This window comes from Cololabis saira, chromosome 8, assembly GCF_033807715.1.
Source record: "Cololabis saira isolate AMF1-May2022 chromosome 8, fColSai1.1, whole genome shotgun sequence".
Classification (NCBI taxonomy): domain Eukaryota; kingdom Metazoa; phylum Chordata; class Actinopteri; order Beloniformes; family Belonidae; genus Cololabis; species Cololabis saira.
In genome coordinates this window covers 44,133,846-44,153,103 of record NC_084594.1, presented here as the reverse complement: position 1 = coordinate 44,153,103, position 19,258 = coordinate 44,133,846, and the positions used below count along the sequence as shown (strand labels likewise).

The 19,258-nt window shown below is 42.7% G+C and overlaps 2 protein-coding genes across 10 annotated transcripts in view; both read right to left on the bottom strand.

The window, feature by feature from the left end:
* Positions 1-11,274, bottom strand: part of dido1 (death inducer-obliterator 1) — a 28,478-nt gene extending 17,204 nt beyond the window's left edge. For 2 of the 4 annotated variants that reach the window (XM_061728051.1, XM_061728053.1), the window contains exons 1-6: positions 11,151-11,273; positions 9,676-9,755; positions 7,873-7,993; positions 5,742-6,780; positions 4,081-4,492; positions 1,881-2,249 (exon numbers count right to left, since the gene is read on the bottom strand). In XM_061728051.1, coding sequence (XP_061584035.1) covers positions 1,881-2,249; positions 4,081-4,492; positions 5,742-6,780; positions 7,873-7,954 — 1,902 coding nt within the window. In that variant the 5' untranslated portion in view covers positions 7,955-7,993; positions 9,676-9,755; positions 11,151-11,273. Of the gene's footprint in view, positions 1-1,880; positions 2,250-4,080; positions 4,493-5,741; positions 6,781-7,872; positions 7,994-9,675; positions 9,756-11,150 lie in introns of all 4 variants that reach the window. The other 2 variants (XM_061728052.1, XM_061728054.1) reach the window with 2 other exon arrangements.
* Positions 11,275-11,331: 57 nt separating this feature from the next.
* The window catches only part of LOC133449002 (MYND-type zinc finger-containing chromatin reader ZMYND8-like), a 56,658-nt gene continuing 48,731 nt past the window's right edge, over positions 11,332-19,258 (bottom strand). For 5 of the 6 annotated variants that reach the window (XM_061728063.1, XM_061728066.1, XM_061728065.1 and 2 more), the window contains 4 exons: positions 17,604-17,684; positions 17,437-17,515; positions 16,173-16,412; positions 11,332-13,255 (listed from right to left, as the gene is read on the bottom strand). In XM_061728063.1, coding sequence (XP_061584047.1) covers positions 13,071-13,255; positions 16,173-16,412; positions 17,437-17,515; positions 17,604-17,684 — 585 coding nt within the window. In that variant the 3' untranslated portion in view covers positions 11,332-13,070. The remainder of the gene's footprint in view (positions 13,256-16,172; positions 16,413-17,436; positions 17,516-17,603; positions 17,685-19,258) is intronic. The other variant, XR_009782992.1, reaches the window with a different exon arrangement.

Here is a 19,258-nt window from a genome sequence, read left to right as displayed (position 1 = left end):
AAGCCTACAATAAAATGAAACAACAGCAAAGAAAATCCAATAAAAATTACGCAAAGTTATTTATGATCTTGTCATGCTGACGACTAAAACTGATGCGTTACTTAGAGCCGTGGAGAGTTATGCTCTCAGCTGATTGGTCAGCTCAGTGGAAGAGTATAATATACCCAGTCAAAATAAATAGGATAAGTTGGTCAAATGAGATATGACAACGAAACATTTGTCTTCACACGATGCATCATTGGTGCCGGGTCCCGTCAACAAGAAAAACATCCAACACAAGATTATGTCTTGATTTGTCCAACGTGAAGCCTTTCCTGGTTTGTTCTGGGTGGAACTACCGGGTGCGGTGGGAGCTACCGTCTACCGTACAGAAGTGTTGTGCTCTTCTGGGAAAGAAGGAATAGTAAAAATCTCAGAGCTGGCACGAATGATGACCCGACTCAAATTCCAGGCCAACGCGGTCCTGCCACTTCGTCTGGGTCTGCAAAATCCCCACGCAGCAAAATCACAGCAGGAGGTGGACGGGGTTTCTTGTTCTCACTCTTCTTTTCCCACCAACAGTAAAATCTTATTAGTAGATTCATAGCGTCTTCAACACCTCAATAACGCTCTTTTTATTTATATCTTACATCCCCACTAAGAAACCTACTTCTTGTTTTTTTTTATTTTTATTTGATTTCTTCTCCTGTTGTGTGCTGGAGTTCCTCCTCTTTACTGGACGCACCGATAATCCACTGGTATAAAAACATAGCACATAAAACCTGGCCCTTACTGTACTAAAACCTTAAAACACTGGATTAATGGACTGACACTGAAGGTTGTGGTTTATTGAGCAATATGTGACGGAGGAAGAAAGCAGTTTGGACTCATTTATTATCCACCAACTGGCCGCCCTGCGGGGCTTTAAGGGCGGGAACCAGTTCCAACACACATCACGTCTCAGAGATGACGCCAGTGCCAAGCTGCTCGGTGGAGGGTGAGGTCACTCCGACAACTAAAGCTGACCGCATTGAACAGGACACACTTGGAGAAGAAGAGTTGGTATCGTATGTCCAGTATAGAGGGAATGCACATGACGTCACAGATGGAACTTCACAGCGGGTTACGCTCACTGAGTGTCAGAAAGACTGAGTCTAAACTTTCAGTTTGAGCAACTGGAAAACATCTAAAATGGGAAAGAGCTGTTGTGCGATCGACTGTACTCATAGATTTAGCAAGAAATCAGAGTTATCGCTTTACAGACTGCCGAAAAATAAGCTTAAGAGAGACAAATGGATCACTGCAATTCGCAGAAACAACTGGATTCCAGACACTGAAACGTGGATTTGTGGTTCCCATTTTGTATCAGGTAATGTTGGATTTTTGGGTAGATAACGTTAAACGGTCAAATCATAAAGTTCGGTGTCCTCATCACTTTAATTTCTACAACAAATCCTGCCTTGAAGTCGGATCAAGCGTCAAGACTTTTGTATGCCTTCAAGCTTTGCTTCATGTATTTCCCCGGCGTAGAAATTAAGTACATATAAATATCGGGAAACTGGATTTGTGGACAAATATTAATGTCCATGGACCACTGGTTCTTGGTAACTGTACCAAATATTAATGTCCATGGACCACTGGTTCTTGGGGTAACTGTACGGGTCACTGTCAAGTCCAGCTGCCTTTAATTTAAGCCCATAATCAGCTGTTATCCCGTCTTCTCCACTAGTTGCAGCTGTTTTTGCCACTCAGTGTGAGTAAAGGGGCTGGTCCAGTGGGAATGTGACGTCATTGCATTCCCTCTATTTTAGACTAAATTATGTCCTAAGAGTTCAGGAAGAACGGGCACGTGTCTCTAACATCCCTGCTGTTGGAAAAGCATTTCAGTGGGTCTGTGTTACCTTTGGTGCAGGCTTGTTTTTCTGAGCCTTGTCCTTCTGCTTGGGCTCTCTGACGTCACTGATGGACTTCATGGCTGCAGCCGCGTGTCTCAGGATACAGTCATTCCCACAGTACACAGAGTCTGGCTGGGCGACGCTGTCGCAGCCCGGCCCGATACACTTAGGCGCGGCGTCCTCCTCGGCCCGCGGGCCGGGCGTGTCCTCCGGGACGTCTGCTGTGGGCGTCGTTTTCACCTCCACCACCGTCGCGACCTTGGGCTCCGTGTCTGCTGGCGCCTTCTGCTCCGCTGAGGACGCCGTCGTCGTCGTCGGCGCAGCAGCCGCGGCCTTTTGTTCTGCCTTACGCTCAACCGGCTGCTGAACCACCTGCTTGAAGTCGGTGTGGAAATTAAAGACTATTTAAATATATTGTCATTCTTCATAACTCCTCAGTGACATTTATCATCCTTTTGACAATGCTATGCTCCCTCTTTTTTTTTTTTTTTTAAACATACTGAATCAGACTGATACATTTGACATGGGAGGAAACTGGCATTTGTATTGGCTTGATAAAGAAAATAAACCCAATAAAAAGATCTGATATAGTTGAGAAAGAAAACTTTTATAAGTTCTGGTCCAAATGGACTGAGTATGTGAAACCAATCACATCTGATTTCATGTGAACTATTTTTTTATGTGATGTAACAATTGTAAACATGGGTGCACTCCCTGAGAATTTAAAAAAATAAAAAGATCTGATATAATCATGAAGATGGTGTAATTTCCTCCTAGAGCCTTTTTAAAACCTGTCATGTAGGACGCCAGCACGCCCCGCGTCGGCCCGACTGCAGGCCAACACTACCGGCACAAACGCCGGTCTGATAGCTCCCCGGACCGGTTGTCACGGCAACAGAGTTGTATTCAAACAATATGAAGCAGCAGCTAGCAGCTGCTACGGCTAAAAACAATAACACGGGCCGTTGATGTTCACGGCAGACGGACGGATGGATGAACTTCCTTGATCCTAAAGATGGAAACTGAAGTGCGACGGCTCAAACTAAAACATGATACACACCAGAAACATCTGAACACGTTACACAACATGAAACATCAGTGTCACTGAAATGACACGCTGTGATTATTGAGAACAAACACTATGAAGGGTACAGGTTTCAAAGTGCTCAGGCTATATTATCAAGAAATAATGGATTAAACTATCAGACTTCCAGGCCATGAAATTGACAAGCTACTGTCGGGAACGATTACAATGTGAAAACATGATTTTTTCATGATATTTTTGCCATATCACCCACCCCTTCAAGCTACATATGAATATTAGAATATGGTATAAAGAAAAAAAAAACTCTTGAATGTACATATGGGTGTTTTTTTCCCCAGACATTTAAAACTTTAAGGCAGAAATGTTGAAGCCATAAAAGACAAAGTAATGGGACATTTTGAGTTGACTAAGTGTACAAACTTCTCCTGGCGCATGAAAGGTACAATAGATTTGTTTCTTTGTAGATCCAAATCCCTGAAATGTGTGACTTGACATGTTGGTGTTGGTTTGATAAAGTCAAAGTTAAATGTTTGAGTTGTCTTGCTTTGTTTTTTTTTTTTAAATATGCAGCCACAGGCCTAAAGTCTAATGTCTGAAAAGTCCAACACACACAAATGCATCACATGCACTCGCAGTAGACGTGAACTTCAACAACTTGACCCTGTGATACGAGCCCTCCCGGATATTTCCACAAGTATTTTACCACTGCACAAGTGTTGTGCTTTTATTTATCTGACAAAAACAAATGACCACCCCCAGATCCCGGACTGTTGTCTGCTCTTAGAGCTATTCAAATATTTGGTTTTCATTGCTGCATCTTTTTATTTTCCTGGGTGCACAAACTGCAGAATACTTATAAGATACTAAATGTAAAGATGAGAAATATATCAATATAAAAATGAGCGTAGTCATCGGTATCAGCCAGTCAGAACAGGTAAATTCATGGGTAAATCTGCCTTACATTTTTAATATCACGCATCCCTAATAGAAATGATGTTGCAATTTCAAAAATACAGCAGATGTGTAAAGTAATCAGAGATTTTACAATCATAAACAGGTGATTCAATCATTAAAAAGGACAAGCAGAAACATTAGTCTCATGTGTATGAATGTTTTGGAGGCTGGACGGTGTTTGAGATCAGAGCAACTGCAGAGACTTACCGGCTGAAAGATCTTGATCTTCTTTTTCCCGGTGGGATTGATGGCCTTCTCGATCCTCCCCTTGATGCCCAGGTCCTCTGCTCCCTTCTCCTCCGCCCCGGCCGCCGGGGAGGCCTGAGGGCCGGCGGTCTGACCGGCCGAAGGTCCAGCCATCGCCCCGGTGAGGGGGACTCTCTCTGCTGCCGTACACGTCATGGCAGCGGCAGAGCCGGCGTCGGCTCTGGGCCGGCCGGCGTCTGCAGCCGTGGGGAGGATGGACGTGGCGGGTCGGACCACCTGGTTCTTCTTTGCCGTACAGTTGGGACAGATGTAGTCTTCCCCGTTTCTCTCCATGAGGCGGCCGCGGGCCTCGGTGATGCCCACGCAGTCCCCGTGGAACCACTCCTCACAGCGGTCGCAGCAGATCATGAACCTGCGGAGCAGAGCTCGTCAACACCGGGGCTTTTCCTCACGCATCATGTCTGCTCACGCTCCAACCAGGAACCAGGACGATGGGTTAGCTCGTTGAATGTGGACAGAAAATGGCATGTACTTGGCCAAAGACGCGACCTTATGGCCTCAGGTGGTCAACACCACCCTAATCAAATGCGCTTTTCCACTAGCACCAACTCATCTCAACTCAGCCAAGTTTCTTTTCCATAACAATTCAGCACCTGGATCAGAAGTAGGAGGTTGGAGTGAAGCTGCTGTGACATTGTCATGTGACATTGATTGTATGATCTAAACGAAGAAGACAACAACACTAAAGATGTAGAACCTGGAGGAGATGATAGATGTGCTGCTGGGTCTGTGGCTTGTGTTCCATATCAAGTTAAAAAATGAGAGTGAGAGAAGCTTCATGTTTGTTTGTCTCTGCGCTGCTGAAAAGTCAGCTGGAGCCGTGAGCAGCTATGAAGAGACAGATCTCCTGGTAGATCTGGTCGTTCCTTATCGTCGTCTAGATCCCTTTTTAATTATTTTTAATGGGCATGTGGTACAAATATATAGAAATATTCACCTATGTGTATGTATGTATGTATGCATGTATAAGTATGTGTGTGAGTATAATTACAGTATATAATAATAATAATAATACTGTTATTTAGCAGTGTGAGTACAGTGTGTGAATATTTATAAATACAGGTTAAATGATCAGTGAATGGGGGTAGGACTAAATAAGTTTACACTTCTTCCTACTTCTTTTTTGGCACATGTAAATCAAGATAGCAAGTTTTAAAGGATGAAATGCTTTGTTTTGTTGTTTTGTTTTCTTAAACTCCTCGTGAAGTGTTTCTTTTTTTTTTTACATGTACAAAAATAAAATAAATTAGGTTTATGAACATCTGCACCTCAGAGTTGGATCATGAAACAGACTTTTGCTGCCATTGATGTTGAATAAAATGAACAAGAATCCGTCAGAGTCTCTTTCTCTGATTTCCTCCTCCTGACTCAGACGTCTGACTCCAACCCCCCGACCAATCGGTGGCCTGTAGTGTGATGATGTCAGATACAGCCGACTCAGCAGCTTAGAACCTCGGTGGAATAGTTACAGAAAAGTATCTACTCAGCACGTTAGACCCCTAGTGGGAAAGAACCAAACCGAGTGGAGTCGGGCTGAGTAGGTACTAGTGGAAAAGCGCCAAAACACTGGAAGACTAAACTACTGACTGAAGGAAACGTACCGTTTGTTGTGTTTCTGCCGACAGATACAGTACAGTGCGTTTGGGTCGTAGCCTCCCTCGTCAGAGTCCGCTGATGAAGATGTCGTTGAAGAAGAGGTAGAGGAGGTGGAGGAGTCGACATCCTCCTCCTGCAGCATCTGGGGCCGGGTCATCTTCACAGCAGCTTGGGGTTTTAGTTCTTTCTTTACAGGAGTGGGCAGGACTTTGACGGGCGTAGTGATCTTTTTAACGGCTTTCTTTTTATTGACGTATGTCCTTATCGGTCCGCGTTTCCCCATCAGAGACGCGGGCTCGTCCCCTTCGTCCGTGTCCGTCTCCTCCGTTTCATCGTCTTTAGCTCCACATTCTTTCTCCTCCCCCTGGGGAACAACCTCCTCCTTCTTCTCAGAGTTCTGCTCGGGCTGAGTCTGGGGCGCGGTGACGTTCCCTACGTCTTCAGGAACGGGCTCGCTTTTCTCCTCTTTTTTCTCTTCGCTCTTCTGCGGCGACTGATTGGTGTTGAGCGCGTCCTTGCTGTCCTCTTCGTTTTCAGAGCTGCCCTCATCTCTGAGGGCGGCTCTGCCTCCGCTCCTCGTCAGTCTGCCTACCAGAGTTTTCCTCTGGGCCTGCTTCTTGGCGCTGCTTCTCGTCCTCCTCTCCGGGGACTCTGCTTTGTCCTCGGCGGCCTTGGAGTCGGCGTTGCCATCGAAGCTGGCCTCCGAAGCCGTCTCTGCGTCGGTGGGGGTCTGGGAAGGAGGATCCCCGCTCTCCAGGCTGGGGGGAGCGCTCCTCCGGGAGCCTCTCTTGGCCGTGGAGAGGAACTCCTCCAGTTTGTCGGTGCGCTTGGGCTGGCGGCCGCTGCGCCGCACGGGGAGGCTGTCCGTCACCGCTTCCACTGGCATCTCTCTCTTTGCGACGGTGGACTGACGAAAGCCCCAGGTCTTCTTCACTTCGCTCTTGGCTTTTGGTGGTTTATCCGACTGCTCTAGTCGATCGTTTGCTGCATTTTTGCTTTCTGTTTGAAACTGTTCCTTTCGGTCACCGTTTCCTTCTCCCGAGCCTGTGAACAAATCAGAACTGATGATCACCAAATGGCGCAACGTCAAAACACTGCCATCCAACTATCTGAACTGTAACTTCTTACTTACAGGACTGTCTCAGAAAATTAGAATATTGTGATAAAGTTCTTTATTTTCTGTAATGCAATTAAAAAAAAATGTCATACATTCTGGATTCATTACAAATCAACTGAAATATTGCAAGCCTTTTATTATTTTAATATTGCTGATCATGGCTTACAGCTTAAGAAAACTCAAATATCCTATCTCAAAAAATGAGAATATTCCGGGAATCTTAATCTTAAACTGTAAGCCATAATCAGCAATATTAAAATAATAAAAGGCTTGCAATATTTCAGTTGATTTGTAATGAATCCAGAATGTATGACATTTTTGTTTTTTTAATTGCATTACAGAAAATAAAAGAACTGTATCACCATATTCTAATTTTCTGAGACAGTCCTGTAGGGTGCTTTCAGACCTGTGGCCAAGTTTGTTTTGTTCCGATTCAGGGGCTAAATCGATAGTTGTTTCGTTTTTCGTTTGTGGCGTTTGTGTTCACAACTGTCTGTAGCGGTTCAAAGCTGTTAACAAATGCCATGAACCAACTGTTCTCTCATTGGTCAGAAATGAACGCGGAAGGAGTTTCCTCTTCCGTACCCTGGGAAAAAACAGCTATGGAGCATTGGAAGCGAGTGTGGCTGGTTGGTTGCTGTGTGGATTCTGTTCTCACTGCAAACGAACCGCTCCAGGTCTGGAATGGAAGCGAGCCGAGACCACCTCTCCTAGGAGATCTCGGCTCGCTTGTTTTGTCCCGCATCCGAGCGCGATTGCTGTGTTCACATGTACCAAACCAACCGATCTTTAGGGGGAAACGCTCCCTGTTTGGGAACAACTGCTCCAAACGGGACAGGAGTGAAAGCACCTTAAGATGTACTAACCATACCAAGACAGCTGAACTTTATGTGAGCCCAACTTACCCTACATTTCTACAGTAATTTAAAATAACTTCACAGAACTTGTGCCCAATTTCATTTGAATATTGTGCAAGTAAAAAAAAAAAAAAAGAAAAAAAAAAAGCTCATTCAAGGTACCTTGTGAGCAGCTATCCAAACGGTCCTGGCTCTGCTCTGGCTCAGCAGCTAGACAGAGCTCAGGGTTCACATTCCCCTCCATAGACGATGGAGTCACTACTTTCAAACTCAACGTCTAAAGCTAAAAAAAGAGAGCACAAGAGACCAGCTATGAGTCACTCGGTTACTACGCTGGTAAGAGTTCAGGCTCCACGTCCTAAAGACACTTGCTTTTGTTACAATCTCACACTAAAGTATTACACATGGACGAGTAATGGCTTCACCTGATATTCTGAAGGCGTACAAATACGTGACTATCCTTTGAAAGACAAATAGAAAAAAAGAAAGGGGGAGCTTTTACGTGTGGACAAATGTTGTCCTGCTGTATCCATAAGATTTAGGGCTGAAAAGCAAAAACTGTCAATGTCTTACATAAATGAATACGGCCAAATAAATAAATAAGGTGTGTCTTTTGCCCTGATGAAGGCCAAATAGGCCGAAACATGTTGGCAGCCGTCTTTTAATAAAGGCTTTTTATCTTTTTATCCACCTCGTCTCGAGTGCCTGGATCTCTTGCTTCTATTTTTCCAAATAGGATGTGTTGTTGGTATTTTAACAGCAAAGCGCCTTCAAATAGGTCTCAACGTTGTTATTTACTCTAATCTGATAGATGGGAGCTACATCTAGGAAAGGCCTGAAAACGAGCCATAAATCCTCTGCTACGACCAATCAGAGCGACGAATGAGGGGGCGTATTCAGAGCAGCCCAAACAAGGGGAGAGTCTGGGGTGCGGGTCATTTTTTCAGGAAAACATCCAAATGTTTCCCGCCAACGCCGATTCCCCGGCAGTTGTTCCTCGGCTGCATCTACACCACTAACACCCAGATTACGTCATCGTGTCATCTTTGTGCTGCGACTGCACCAGAGACGACATGGATGGATGGATTTGACTGGCTCTACAGAACTGCTGGCCAAATTTGGCTATCTGGATATCCCTGAGAGCACGGCGGCACATCGAGAGCTCTAAACTACATTTACCATATTTTGATTCCAGATATCTACAGGACTGTCTCAGAAAATTAGAATATTGTGATTTTCTGTAATGCAATTACAAAAACAAAAATGTCATACATTCTGGATTCATTACAAATCAACTGAAATATCGCAAGTCTTTTATTATTTTAATATTGCTGATCATGGCTTACAGCTTAAGAAAACTCAAATATCCTATCTCAAAAAATAGAATATTCTGGGAATCTTAATCATAAACTGTAAGCCATAATCAGCAATATTAAAATAATAAAAGGATTGCAATATTTCTGTTGATTTGTAATGAATCCAGAATGTATGACATTTTTGTTTTTGTAATTGCATTACAGAAAATAAAGAACTTCATCACAATATTCTAATTTTCTGAGACAGTCCTGTATGGTGGGGGGGCAACACTTCTTCCACACCAACAGTGAAATCATTCTCACACACTGAAAAAGAGCTCTGCAACTGTCCTGTAAAGTCCCGGTTAATCCGCACTCTTCACCTACCGGTATTAATGTTGCCATGTATGAAACACACCGAGCACAGCAGTGTCCACTTACAGATTAAAAGATAAATACAGACATTTTAACTGCTTGGCATTAAGACATTGTATGAGTCAAAGGAGGAACACCTGAATACTGTGAACAATCAGAACAATATGTTGTTAATTCCTGCCCTTTATGACTAAAGAAATTTGAAACAAAATTACCTCATTGCTGGAGAATAAGACTTAACAGGAGATGTAAATGACTTTAAATTGATCAGATTTAGACAGAACAGTATCCGTACCTGGAATTCAGCAGTGATGAGTAGGGAGGTGTCCTGACACAAAATGACATCAAATCAGTTCTTAGCACAAATGTAAGGATCTGCCAAGGAAAGGAAGAAAATGTTGAATCAGAACATAATAAAACCTTGTTCTTTAATTTGAACACGTGTGAACGGGACACGGGAAAGTGACCCGAAGACTTCCTGGTTGGTCGGAGGAGCAGAACCCCTAAAAACCCTAAAAAACCCGCTCCCAGGAACCAGAACCTCTAAAAACCCCGCCCCCAGGAACCAGAACCTCTAAAAACCTCTAAAAAACACCGCTCCGAGCTGCCACACCTGAAACGTTTAATAACAACGTTACAGGAACCCCGCGCCACGTGGGCGGGCCAGCTGGCCCCGCAGATCAACACCAAACAACCAGGCTGGAAATGACCGACACTCCATTCAAATGTTAAGCCTGATTTACGGTTCTGCGTTAAATCGACGCCGTAAGTACGCGGCGACGCGCAACGTACGTTGTGCGTCGCCGTGTACCCTACGCCGAAGGCTCTGCGTCGACTGAACGCAGAACCGTAAATCAGTCTCTAACGTAAACTGTTATGACGGCCGTCCTCGAACACGTCCGCCGGCGGCCCGGTCACGTGAAGGTTGATTTAAGGTTCCGCGTTAAATCGACGGCGTAGCCTACGGCGTAGGGTACGCGGCGACGCGCACCAAAAACCCAAAATCTTACCAGGAATATTTGTCTTATTTCTAGTTAAAATGTCTAGTTTTTAGTCAAAAAATCTCATTACACTTAAAACAAGAGTCATTACCAGAAAAATAACTTGTTATTTGACAGTTTTCACCTGTTTCAAGTACATTTTCACTTGAAATAAGTAGAAAAATCTGCCAGTGGGACAAGATTTATCTTCTCATTACAAGCAAAAAAATCTTGTTCCACTGGCAGATTTTTCTACTTATTTTAAGGGAAAATCTACTTGAAAGGTGAACATTGTTTTTTCCAGTGATGAGTCTTGTTTTAAGTGTAATGATTTTTTTGTCTAAAGATGAGACATTTTAACTAGAAATAAGACAAATATTCTTGTTAAGATTTTGAGTTTTTGCAGTGCACGTACGGTGCGTCGCCGCGTCCCCTACGCCGTCGTTTTAACGCGGGACCATAAATCAGGCTTGAGGCGGCTGGTTTGTGCCCGGGTTTCTGCAGATTTCGCACACCCTGCACGCTGCTATCGGCTCCCCCGCTCCCGGGCATTGAGCCCCCACCCTGGCCGCCCAGCAGAAGCACCCTGGCCGCGGCCACGGGCAGGGATTCCCCCGCTAGAAGCTCCCACGTTGACGACTATGACCACCACCGCCGAGGCTAATGCTAACGCTGCAGTGCCCCACGCTGCGGCCGCAGCGGCTCCCGCACCTCCCAGACGCCGACAACACGCCACAAACTCCCGACACTTCTCACTCCGAGCGGGGTGAACTGATATCGCAGCACCTACAGGCTCCAGAGACGACGACGTCCCTCCGTCTTCCCTCAGTCGTCCATTTTCCCTCCGACCAGAGCGACTGCGGCAGATGGCTGCTGACGGGGACGCGGGGCTGCCGCGTCACAGCGCCCCCCTCCGGCCGGGAGGAGCATTACACCATCACACCCCACACAGAATACAGTTACAGCCCCAGTTCGTTTGAAATAAAAATAGGAATTTAATTTTTCCCGAAAGATTGTTCCAGTAATTAAGTGTTCAAAAATCACATTACCCGTAATTTATACAGGAAGATCAAGGTTTCTGTTCAAAGCCCACTAAAGGCTGATTTATGGTTCCGCGTTAAATCGACGCAGAGCCTACGGCGTAGGCAGGGGCGTCAATTGGGTATGGCAAGGTATTGGCAGCCGCCACACCTTGGCTTCAAGGGAAAATGTAAATGTTTGTTTTTTAAATACATTTATGGAATTATGCCGCGTTCCATTTGTCTTCGGAAGTCGGAATTTCCCAGTTCCCAGTCGGAATTTTCAACTGGAACGCCCCTCGAAGTGGGATTTCCTACTGGGAAAGTGGGAGAAGCTTCACCACCCCCGAGTTACCATTCCAGATTGGCTGCCATTCCCAGTCCTAGTTCCGATTTCCGAGGTAAATGGAACGCGGCATTACTCTGTCTATTTGTATTGATTATTCTATTACTTAATACATATAGAATAACTACAAATGCAAATCAGAACAACATGATCGATTTCACTAGTTATTATACACTGCAAAAACTCAAAATCTTAAGAATATTTGTCTTATTTCTAGTTAAAATGTCTAATTTTTAGTCAAAAAAAATCTCATTACATTTAAGACAAGACTCAAAAACAACCATTTTCACCTGTTTCAAGTGGAAAAATCTGCCAGTGGAACAAGATTTTTTTTGCTTGTAATAAGAAGATAAATCTTGTCCCACTGGCAGATTTTTCTACTTATTTCAAGTGAAAATTTACTTGAAACAGGTGAAAATGGTCAAATAAGTTATTTTTCTGGTAATGAGTTTTGTTTTAAGTGTAATGAGATTTTTTGACTAAAAATGAGACATTTTAACTAGAAATAAGACAAATATTCCTGGTAAGATTTTGAGTTTTTGCAGTGAGCAAAAAAAAAAATGGAACTTTTTGCATTTGAAAAAGTTCCAATTTTCTTGACCACACAGATAAGCTCCATAGCAGACTTGTGTGATGAGTATTTGCTGGACGTGTTGATTGATACTGTAGTTAAGTTCTGTGACTCGTAACCTTGCCATACCTTAGCTTTGACTGAATTGACGCCTAGGGTACGCGGCGATGCGCTGCGTACGGCCTGCGTCGCCGCGTACCCTACGCCGTAGGCTCTGCGTTGGTGTAACGCGGAACCATAAATCAGCCTTTACTCAGCCAACCCACTGAATAGAGAATTTGAACAGTAAGTAAATACTTCAGTAGACTTTAGTATAGCCATAGAGACAGCTTATTTAGAATGTGTTTACAATTTTTCTCTGTAACATTAGAATAACAAATAAATTAACAAAGACTACCAAACAAGTAATTTACAAACTTTTCTGTCAGCAGCACCCTAATATACAATTCCAGTAGTCCACTAACGTGGACAACATTTCTCAATCATAACTGCATAATGTTTTTAAATGAACTATATGTTTGTTTCGACACCCATGCATGCTCTTCAGAACTTTCACTGGTAACTCTCTGTGTATATACGAGAAAAAAAAAAACATGACTTTTTCTAAACTACCCCCATGTAAGGCCTGACAGGCGAAAGAAAAATATACATAAACATTGTTATTGATATAAAACAGGTTCTTAAATAGAACAATTTACACGGACATAAACTCAGAAGGAAAAAAAAACAAAAAAAACACACACACAACCTATACATTTCAGTTTTGAAGTGCAATTAGCTGGGTATTGACAGAGTTGCAGTGGCAGCGTCAGCGCTCTTCTCCGCGTCCGAGTCTTTGTCTGACGGCGCGGGGGCCGGCGCGTCTCTGAGAGAGCTCGGCCCGCCGCCGGCCGGGCCTACGTCTTTGTTCGGTGGCTCTGCCGTCGGCTCGGCCTCAGGCTCTTGCTGGGGGGCTGTGGCTACACATACAACAAAAAAATGGAAAAAAACAAAACAATTAAAACATTACACCTGCCTGTGTGGTTTTCAAATATGCAGGTTTCTTCTCAGGCTACGTCCACACTAGTCCACATTTGTTCTGAACATTTAATAAAAAGCCTGCATCCAGTCTAGCATTTCATTGCCATGTCAGAAAACATCTCCATCCACATGACATCACTGGAAACACAAATCACACGGCCAGAGGTGGGTAGTAACGAGTTACATTTACTTGAGTAGGTTTTGGGAAATGTTGTACTTTTAGGAGTAGTTTTGAATCACTATACTTTTTACTTTTACTTGAGTAGATTTGTGAAGAAGAAACTGTTCCTCTTACTCCGCTACATTAGGCTACGTTGAGCTGTTACTTTTCTTTTATCCCTTTTATCCACGTACGCGTCAATCTCATGACATCACTGGGTGATTCTTTGGGAAAAATGTTTGTTTTTGCATGTTTTGTCACATTTACACAGACTCAAACACACACAGAGTTTCTATGATGGGCTTGTTCTAGTTCTGCCTGGTTAAAAAAGAAAAGTACAAAGGATGGAAATTTTTTGCTACTTGTGATTAATTTATTTTTTTATTCTGTTATTATTTTATTTATTTTATTATTTATTAAAGTACTTGAATTTACTTTAAGATTATTTTCATTTAAGCTATTTTAAATTTTTTATTAATTTTAATTTATTTTATTATTTTATTGATTTAATTTGCCTGAAGATGATTATTTTGTACTTTTGTCTGTTTGAATGGTTGTGTTAAAAAAATAAATCAGACGTTACTCAACAGTTACTCAGTACTTGAGTAGTTTTTTCACCAAGTACTTTTTTACTTTTACTCAAGTAATTATTTGGATGACTACTTTTTACTTCTACTTGAGTCATATTATTCTAAAGTAACAGTACTTTTACTTGAGTACAATTTTTGGCTACTCTACCCAGCTCTGCACACGGCGGCCTGGCTGCACAGGTGAAAACAGAGAGGAAACTAAGCTGGAACTAACCTTTGCTTATGTAGGAAGTTACATTGGTATAAAATGCTAAGTTTAACTGCATGAACACATTATGTTCTGGTGATGGCCACATGCTGACCCGGGTGGGATAATCATGACGCTAATACATGCAACTACTCGGCTGGTTCCGGTCCATCCACATGACACCTACGCTGCGCAGATCAAGATTTAGTATTTTCACAGGTCAACAATGGCCCACGGTTACATGATGTTTTTTAATTTGGAATTAATTATTCAGAATTAAATAATTCAGAATTAAACTATTTTCCTTCGAGTTTACATGGAAACAGTAATTCTGAATTGAGGTTTACATGGAAAACACGTTTGTTCGGCTTTATCCAATTCCTCTTAAGGTCTGGGGGTTGGGAAGGTTCTGATATAATAATAATAATAATAATAATAATAATAATAATAATAATAATAATAATAATAATAATAATAATAATAATAATGAATTTAACTTGTAATGCACTTTACATTCAATGAATCTCAAAGTGCTACACTTACAGGACTGTCTCAGAAAATTAGAATATTGTGATAAAGTTCTTTATTTTCTGTAATGCAATTAAAAAAACTAAAATGTCATACATTCTGGATTCATTACAAATCAACTGAAATATTGCAAGCCTTTTATTATTTTAATATTGCTGATTATGGTTTACAGTTTAATATTCCCAGAATATTCTAATTTTTTGAGATAGGATATTTGAGTTTTCTTAAGCTGTAAGCCATGATCAGCAATATTAAAATAATAAAAGGGATAATGAATCCAGAATGTATGACATTTTTTGTAATTGCATTACAGAAAATCACAATATTCTAATTTTCTGAGACAGTCCTGTAGATATCTGGAATCAATCTGGTGGTGGTAGCTACATTTGTAGCCACAGCTGCCCTGCAGACTGACAGAAGCGTGGCTGCCATATTGCGCCTAACGGCCCCTCCGACCACCACCAACATTCATACACATTCACACGGGGCAAGGTGGGTAAGGTGTCTTGCCCAAGGACACTACGACAGCAACTGGGACAGAGCAGGATTCGAACCGCCAACCTTCCAATCATTGGACGAGCCGCTCTACCACCTACACCGTTACAAGTGTTACAAGTTACTGCCGCCCCCCACATTATTAGCATCCTTTTTGGATTTGTTTTGATTTGATTTTTGAAGCAGCAGCACGATAACATCATGTGGATGTTTTTCTTCCGTGTGCTGAGGAGGAGGGAGGCAGAAGACCGTGCTTTGGCAAATAGCAGAAACCGGTCAGTTCAACGATTGCTCTAACTCAGCCCACCGGCGCATCCGGCTCGCAATGCCAGACAGCAGCAATTCTTATGTTTCCTGTTTCCATCTGTTCTTTTAATTATTTCCAGGTCCTCCAAGCTATTTATTAAATAAATGGTCTCTGCTCTTGACCAGCGTTTACTGCGTGCTGCAATCTTGAAACTTTGTTTGGAAAACAAGCCCAGCGCGGAATATAAGCGTCATGGAGACAGACGGGAGAGGGAACGAGCAGCGCAGAAAAACCGTAATTAATTTAAAGAGGAATGAGTTTATACATGATCGCGGAATTATTCTATTCGGATTTAAAATCGGAATAAACCAGCCACTTACTTCGGAATTAAGTCTAATTTGGAATGGCCATTTTCATTCGGAATTAGGTGTTTACATGGTAATTTTTACTCATTTTAAATCAGATTTAATTACTGCCCTGTCTAATCACATTCATTCTGAATTAAAGAGGAATTAAACTTCCCATGTAAAGGCACTAATTGATGGTGTTGTGTGGATGCCAGGCACAGCTCCATTTCAAATGGAAACACACTAAAGAGGACACAGTGTTCGATCAGAGAAGGTAATGGGATCAGGCTCGGGGCCGGTACCTGACTGCGTGCAGGACTTCATGTGCTCGGGCCAGTGGGCTTGCTGACAGGGGTAATCACAGTAGCTTGTGTTCCAGCAGCAGTAGAAGATGGCCTCTTTCCTGCAGTTAGCACACCACTGTTTCTTTTTTGTCTCATCCACAGCCTGCTGCTTCTCCAGCTCCATCTGTTTTCTCACCTCAGTCACCAACCTCTCCCTCTCCTGCTCCAGACTCTGTCTCATCTCGGCCATCGTCAACTCTACACGGTCGTGCACAAGTACAAGCCAAGCACAAGAAGAAGTCAGTACATCGAAAAAGCTCCTCACGCAGCAGCAGCAGGCCGAATGGTTTAGTACGGGGGTCGGCAACCCAAAATGTTTAAAGAGCCATATTGGACCAAAAACACAAAAAAACAAATATGTCTGGAGCCTCAAAAAAATTAAAAGTCTTGTATAAGCCTTAGAATGAAGGCAACACATGCTGCATGTATCTATATTAGTTATAACTGGGGGAAGATTTTTTTTTTCATTATGCACTTCGAGAAAAAAGTCAAAATGTCGAGAAAAAAGTCAAAATGTCGAGAAAAAATTCAAAATGTCGAGAAAAAAGTCAAAATTTCGAGAAAAAATTCGAAATGTCGAGAAAAAAGTCAAAATTTGGTGAAAAAAGTCAAAATTTGGTGAAAAAAGTTGAAATGTCGAGAAAAAAGTCAAAATTTCGAGAAAAGTCAAAATATTGAGAAAAAAGTCAAAATTTCGAGAAAAGTCAAAATTTCGAGAAAAGTCAAAATTTCGAGAAAAGTCAAAATTTCGAGAAAAAATTCGAAATGTCGAGAAAAAAAGTCAAAATTTGGAGAAAAAATTCGAAATGTCGAGAAAAAAGTCAAAATTTGGTGAAAAAAGTTGAAATGTCGAGAAAAAAGTTGAAATGTTGAGAAAAAAGTCGAAATGTCAAGAAAAAAGTCAAAATGTCGAGAAAAAAGTTAAAATTTAGAGAAAAAAGTCGAAATGTCGAGATTAAAAAGGAAAAGAAAAAGGAAGAAATAAAGAGAAAAAAGGAAAAAAAGAATAAAAAAGAAAGAAAAGAGAAAAGAAATGAAAAAAGAGAAAAAAAGAAGAAAAAAGGAAAAAAAAGAAAAAAAAAGAAGAAAAAAAGGAAAAAAAAGGTCAAACATTTTTGAAAAAGCTCCAGGAGCCACTAGGGCGGCGCTAAAGAGCCGCATGCGGCTCTAGAGCCGCGGGTTGCCGACCCCTGGTTTAGTAGCTGATTCGTTAGGTCCTCACCAAGATTGTGCTTCATTTCCGACAGCTCTTGTTGATGCAGCCATTGTAATTTTTCAATTTCAATTCGGAGTCTTTTTATCTGCGGAGGAGAACAGGGTCACGTTGGGACGGGGAGAGAGTCCCGTGTGAAGCCGCTGGGCTCTGAGAAGTCAAGACTCAACACCTACCTCTGCTATCGTGTTCCCTGAAGTGTTCTTGGAGAGGTCGTTGTAGATTTCAGTCATCGTACCTTTTATAGCATCCATAATCTGACAAGGAAACACATTAAATAGATATAAGAACAAGGGGTTTCGTTGTGGGACAAGACTGAGGAAGAACACAAAGCTACGCCGTGGCGGGATACGGGGGCACTCGGGCTCGTTACCGAGAAAGAGACGCCGCTTCCGGGGAAGCTGGGCCGCGGAGGCGGCCCGGAGGCCGGAAGAACAGATGATCTACAGGTTTGGAATGCTTATGAATGTGGTCGAAAACGCAGATCTTCGGTTATGTGTGGAAGGTTTTTTTTTTTTTAAACGATGTAATGTGGATACAAATTATTTTATAAACGGAGGGGGGAAATATTCGGTTTTAAAAATACCCGGCTACGTGTGTACATAGCCTCAGTGGCCTTGCCCCCCCCCCTATTTATGGGAGCGTTTAACGGTGCGTGAGCATGGCAGGGCTGAGATCCTCAAACCAACTGTTGTTGGAAGTACCCAGGTCAAAGTTCAAGCGCTGGGGTGACCGAGCCTTTTCATTTGCCCCCCCCCCGGCTCTGGAACAAGCTCCCCTGCAACTTAAGCTGGGCATACACTGCCATATTTTAAATGGTTTGATTCAGCCCCATCTCACACTGCACGACTAGATCGCTGAGTTCAAAAGTTCACAGCCCACGATTTATGGTCTCACACTGTACGACCTGAAGCTCTGATGAGACCCGTCTGCTCACACTATACATTCATAATCCTCATGTCGGACTTCTATAACCTGAACTGCAACGTCAAAAAGAAGTGGAAGAGGAGGAACCCAGAAGTGGGAGACACCGAAGATGCTCAGCAAAAACAATCGCGCTGCCTTAAACCTGAATTATGGTTCCACGTTAAATCTACGGCGTAACCGTACGGTGTGCGTCGCCGCGTACCCTACGCCGTAGGCTCTGCGTTGGTGTAACGCGGAACCATAAATCAGCCTTTAGCAATTTGTGCCATTCTGTGTGGCGATAAATGAAAAAAGACTAGACAACGCCGTGATTGGACAAGGAATTGGCTGGGCAGACATGAGAAATGTGGTCTTTTTTTTTCCTATTAAAACATGATTTGTAATGTGAATTTGCAACACCTTAAACTACAAATAATAGTTTTTGACGTGACATCAGAGATTGCGAATGCTCTCTGTGAAAGGATGATCCAATCGGGTCGTAGCTGCTTCAACTGAGCGATTCCTTCACGAGGAGCGACCAGGATTTCAAACACGTTTGATTTTCTTGCGAGCACACGATTTGTGATCGGGAGCTCGTCGTGAGGGGTTAATCTCTCGTCTTTACCCCACGTATACTGCACGAGGCATGACTGGAAAATCGGTTCAAAACGAGCCGACAATCGCACCGTGTATGCCCGGCTTTACGCTAATCTCTGACCTGGGCCTTTTTAAATCAAGGCTTAAAACTTATTTATTTAGAATGGCTTTTAATACCCAGTAGTATGGTGACACTTTTTTTCTTTTATTATATTTATTTTTTGCTCTGTCTTATGATTGTATGTTGTATTTCTGTATGTTTTTTTGTAAAGCACTATGGCTCACCTAGAGGGGGCTGTAAATAAAGCACATTTACATTTACATTTAC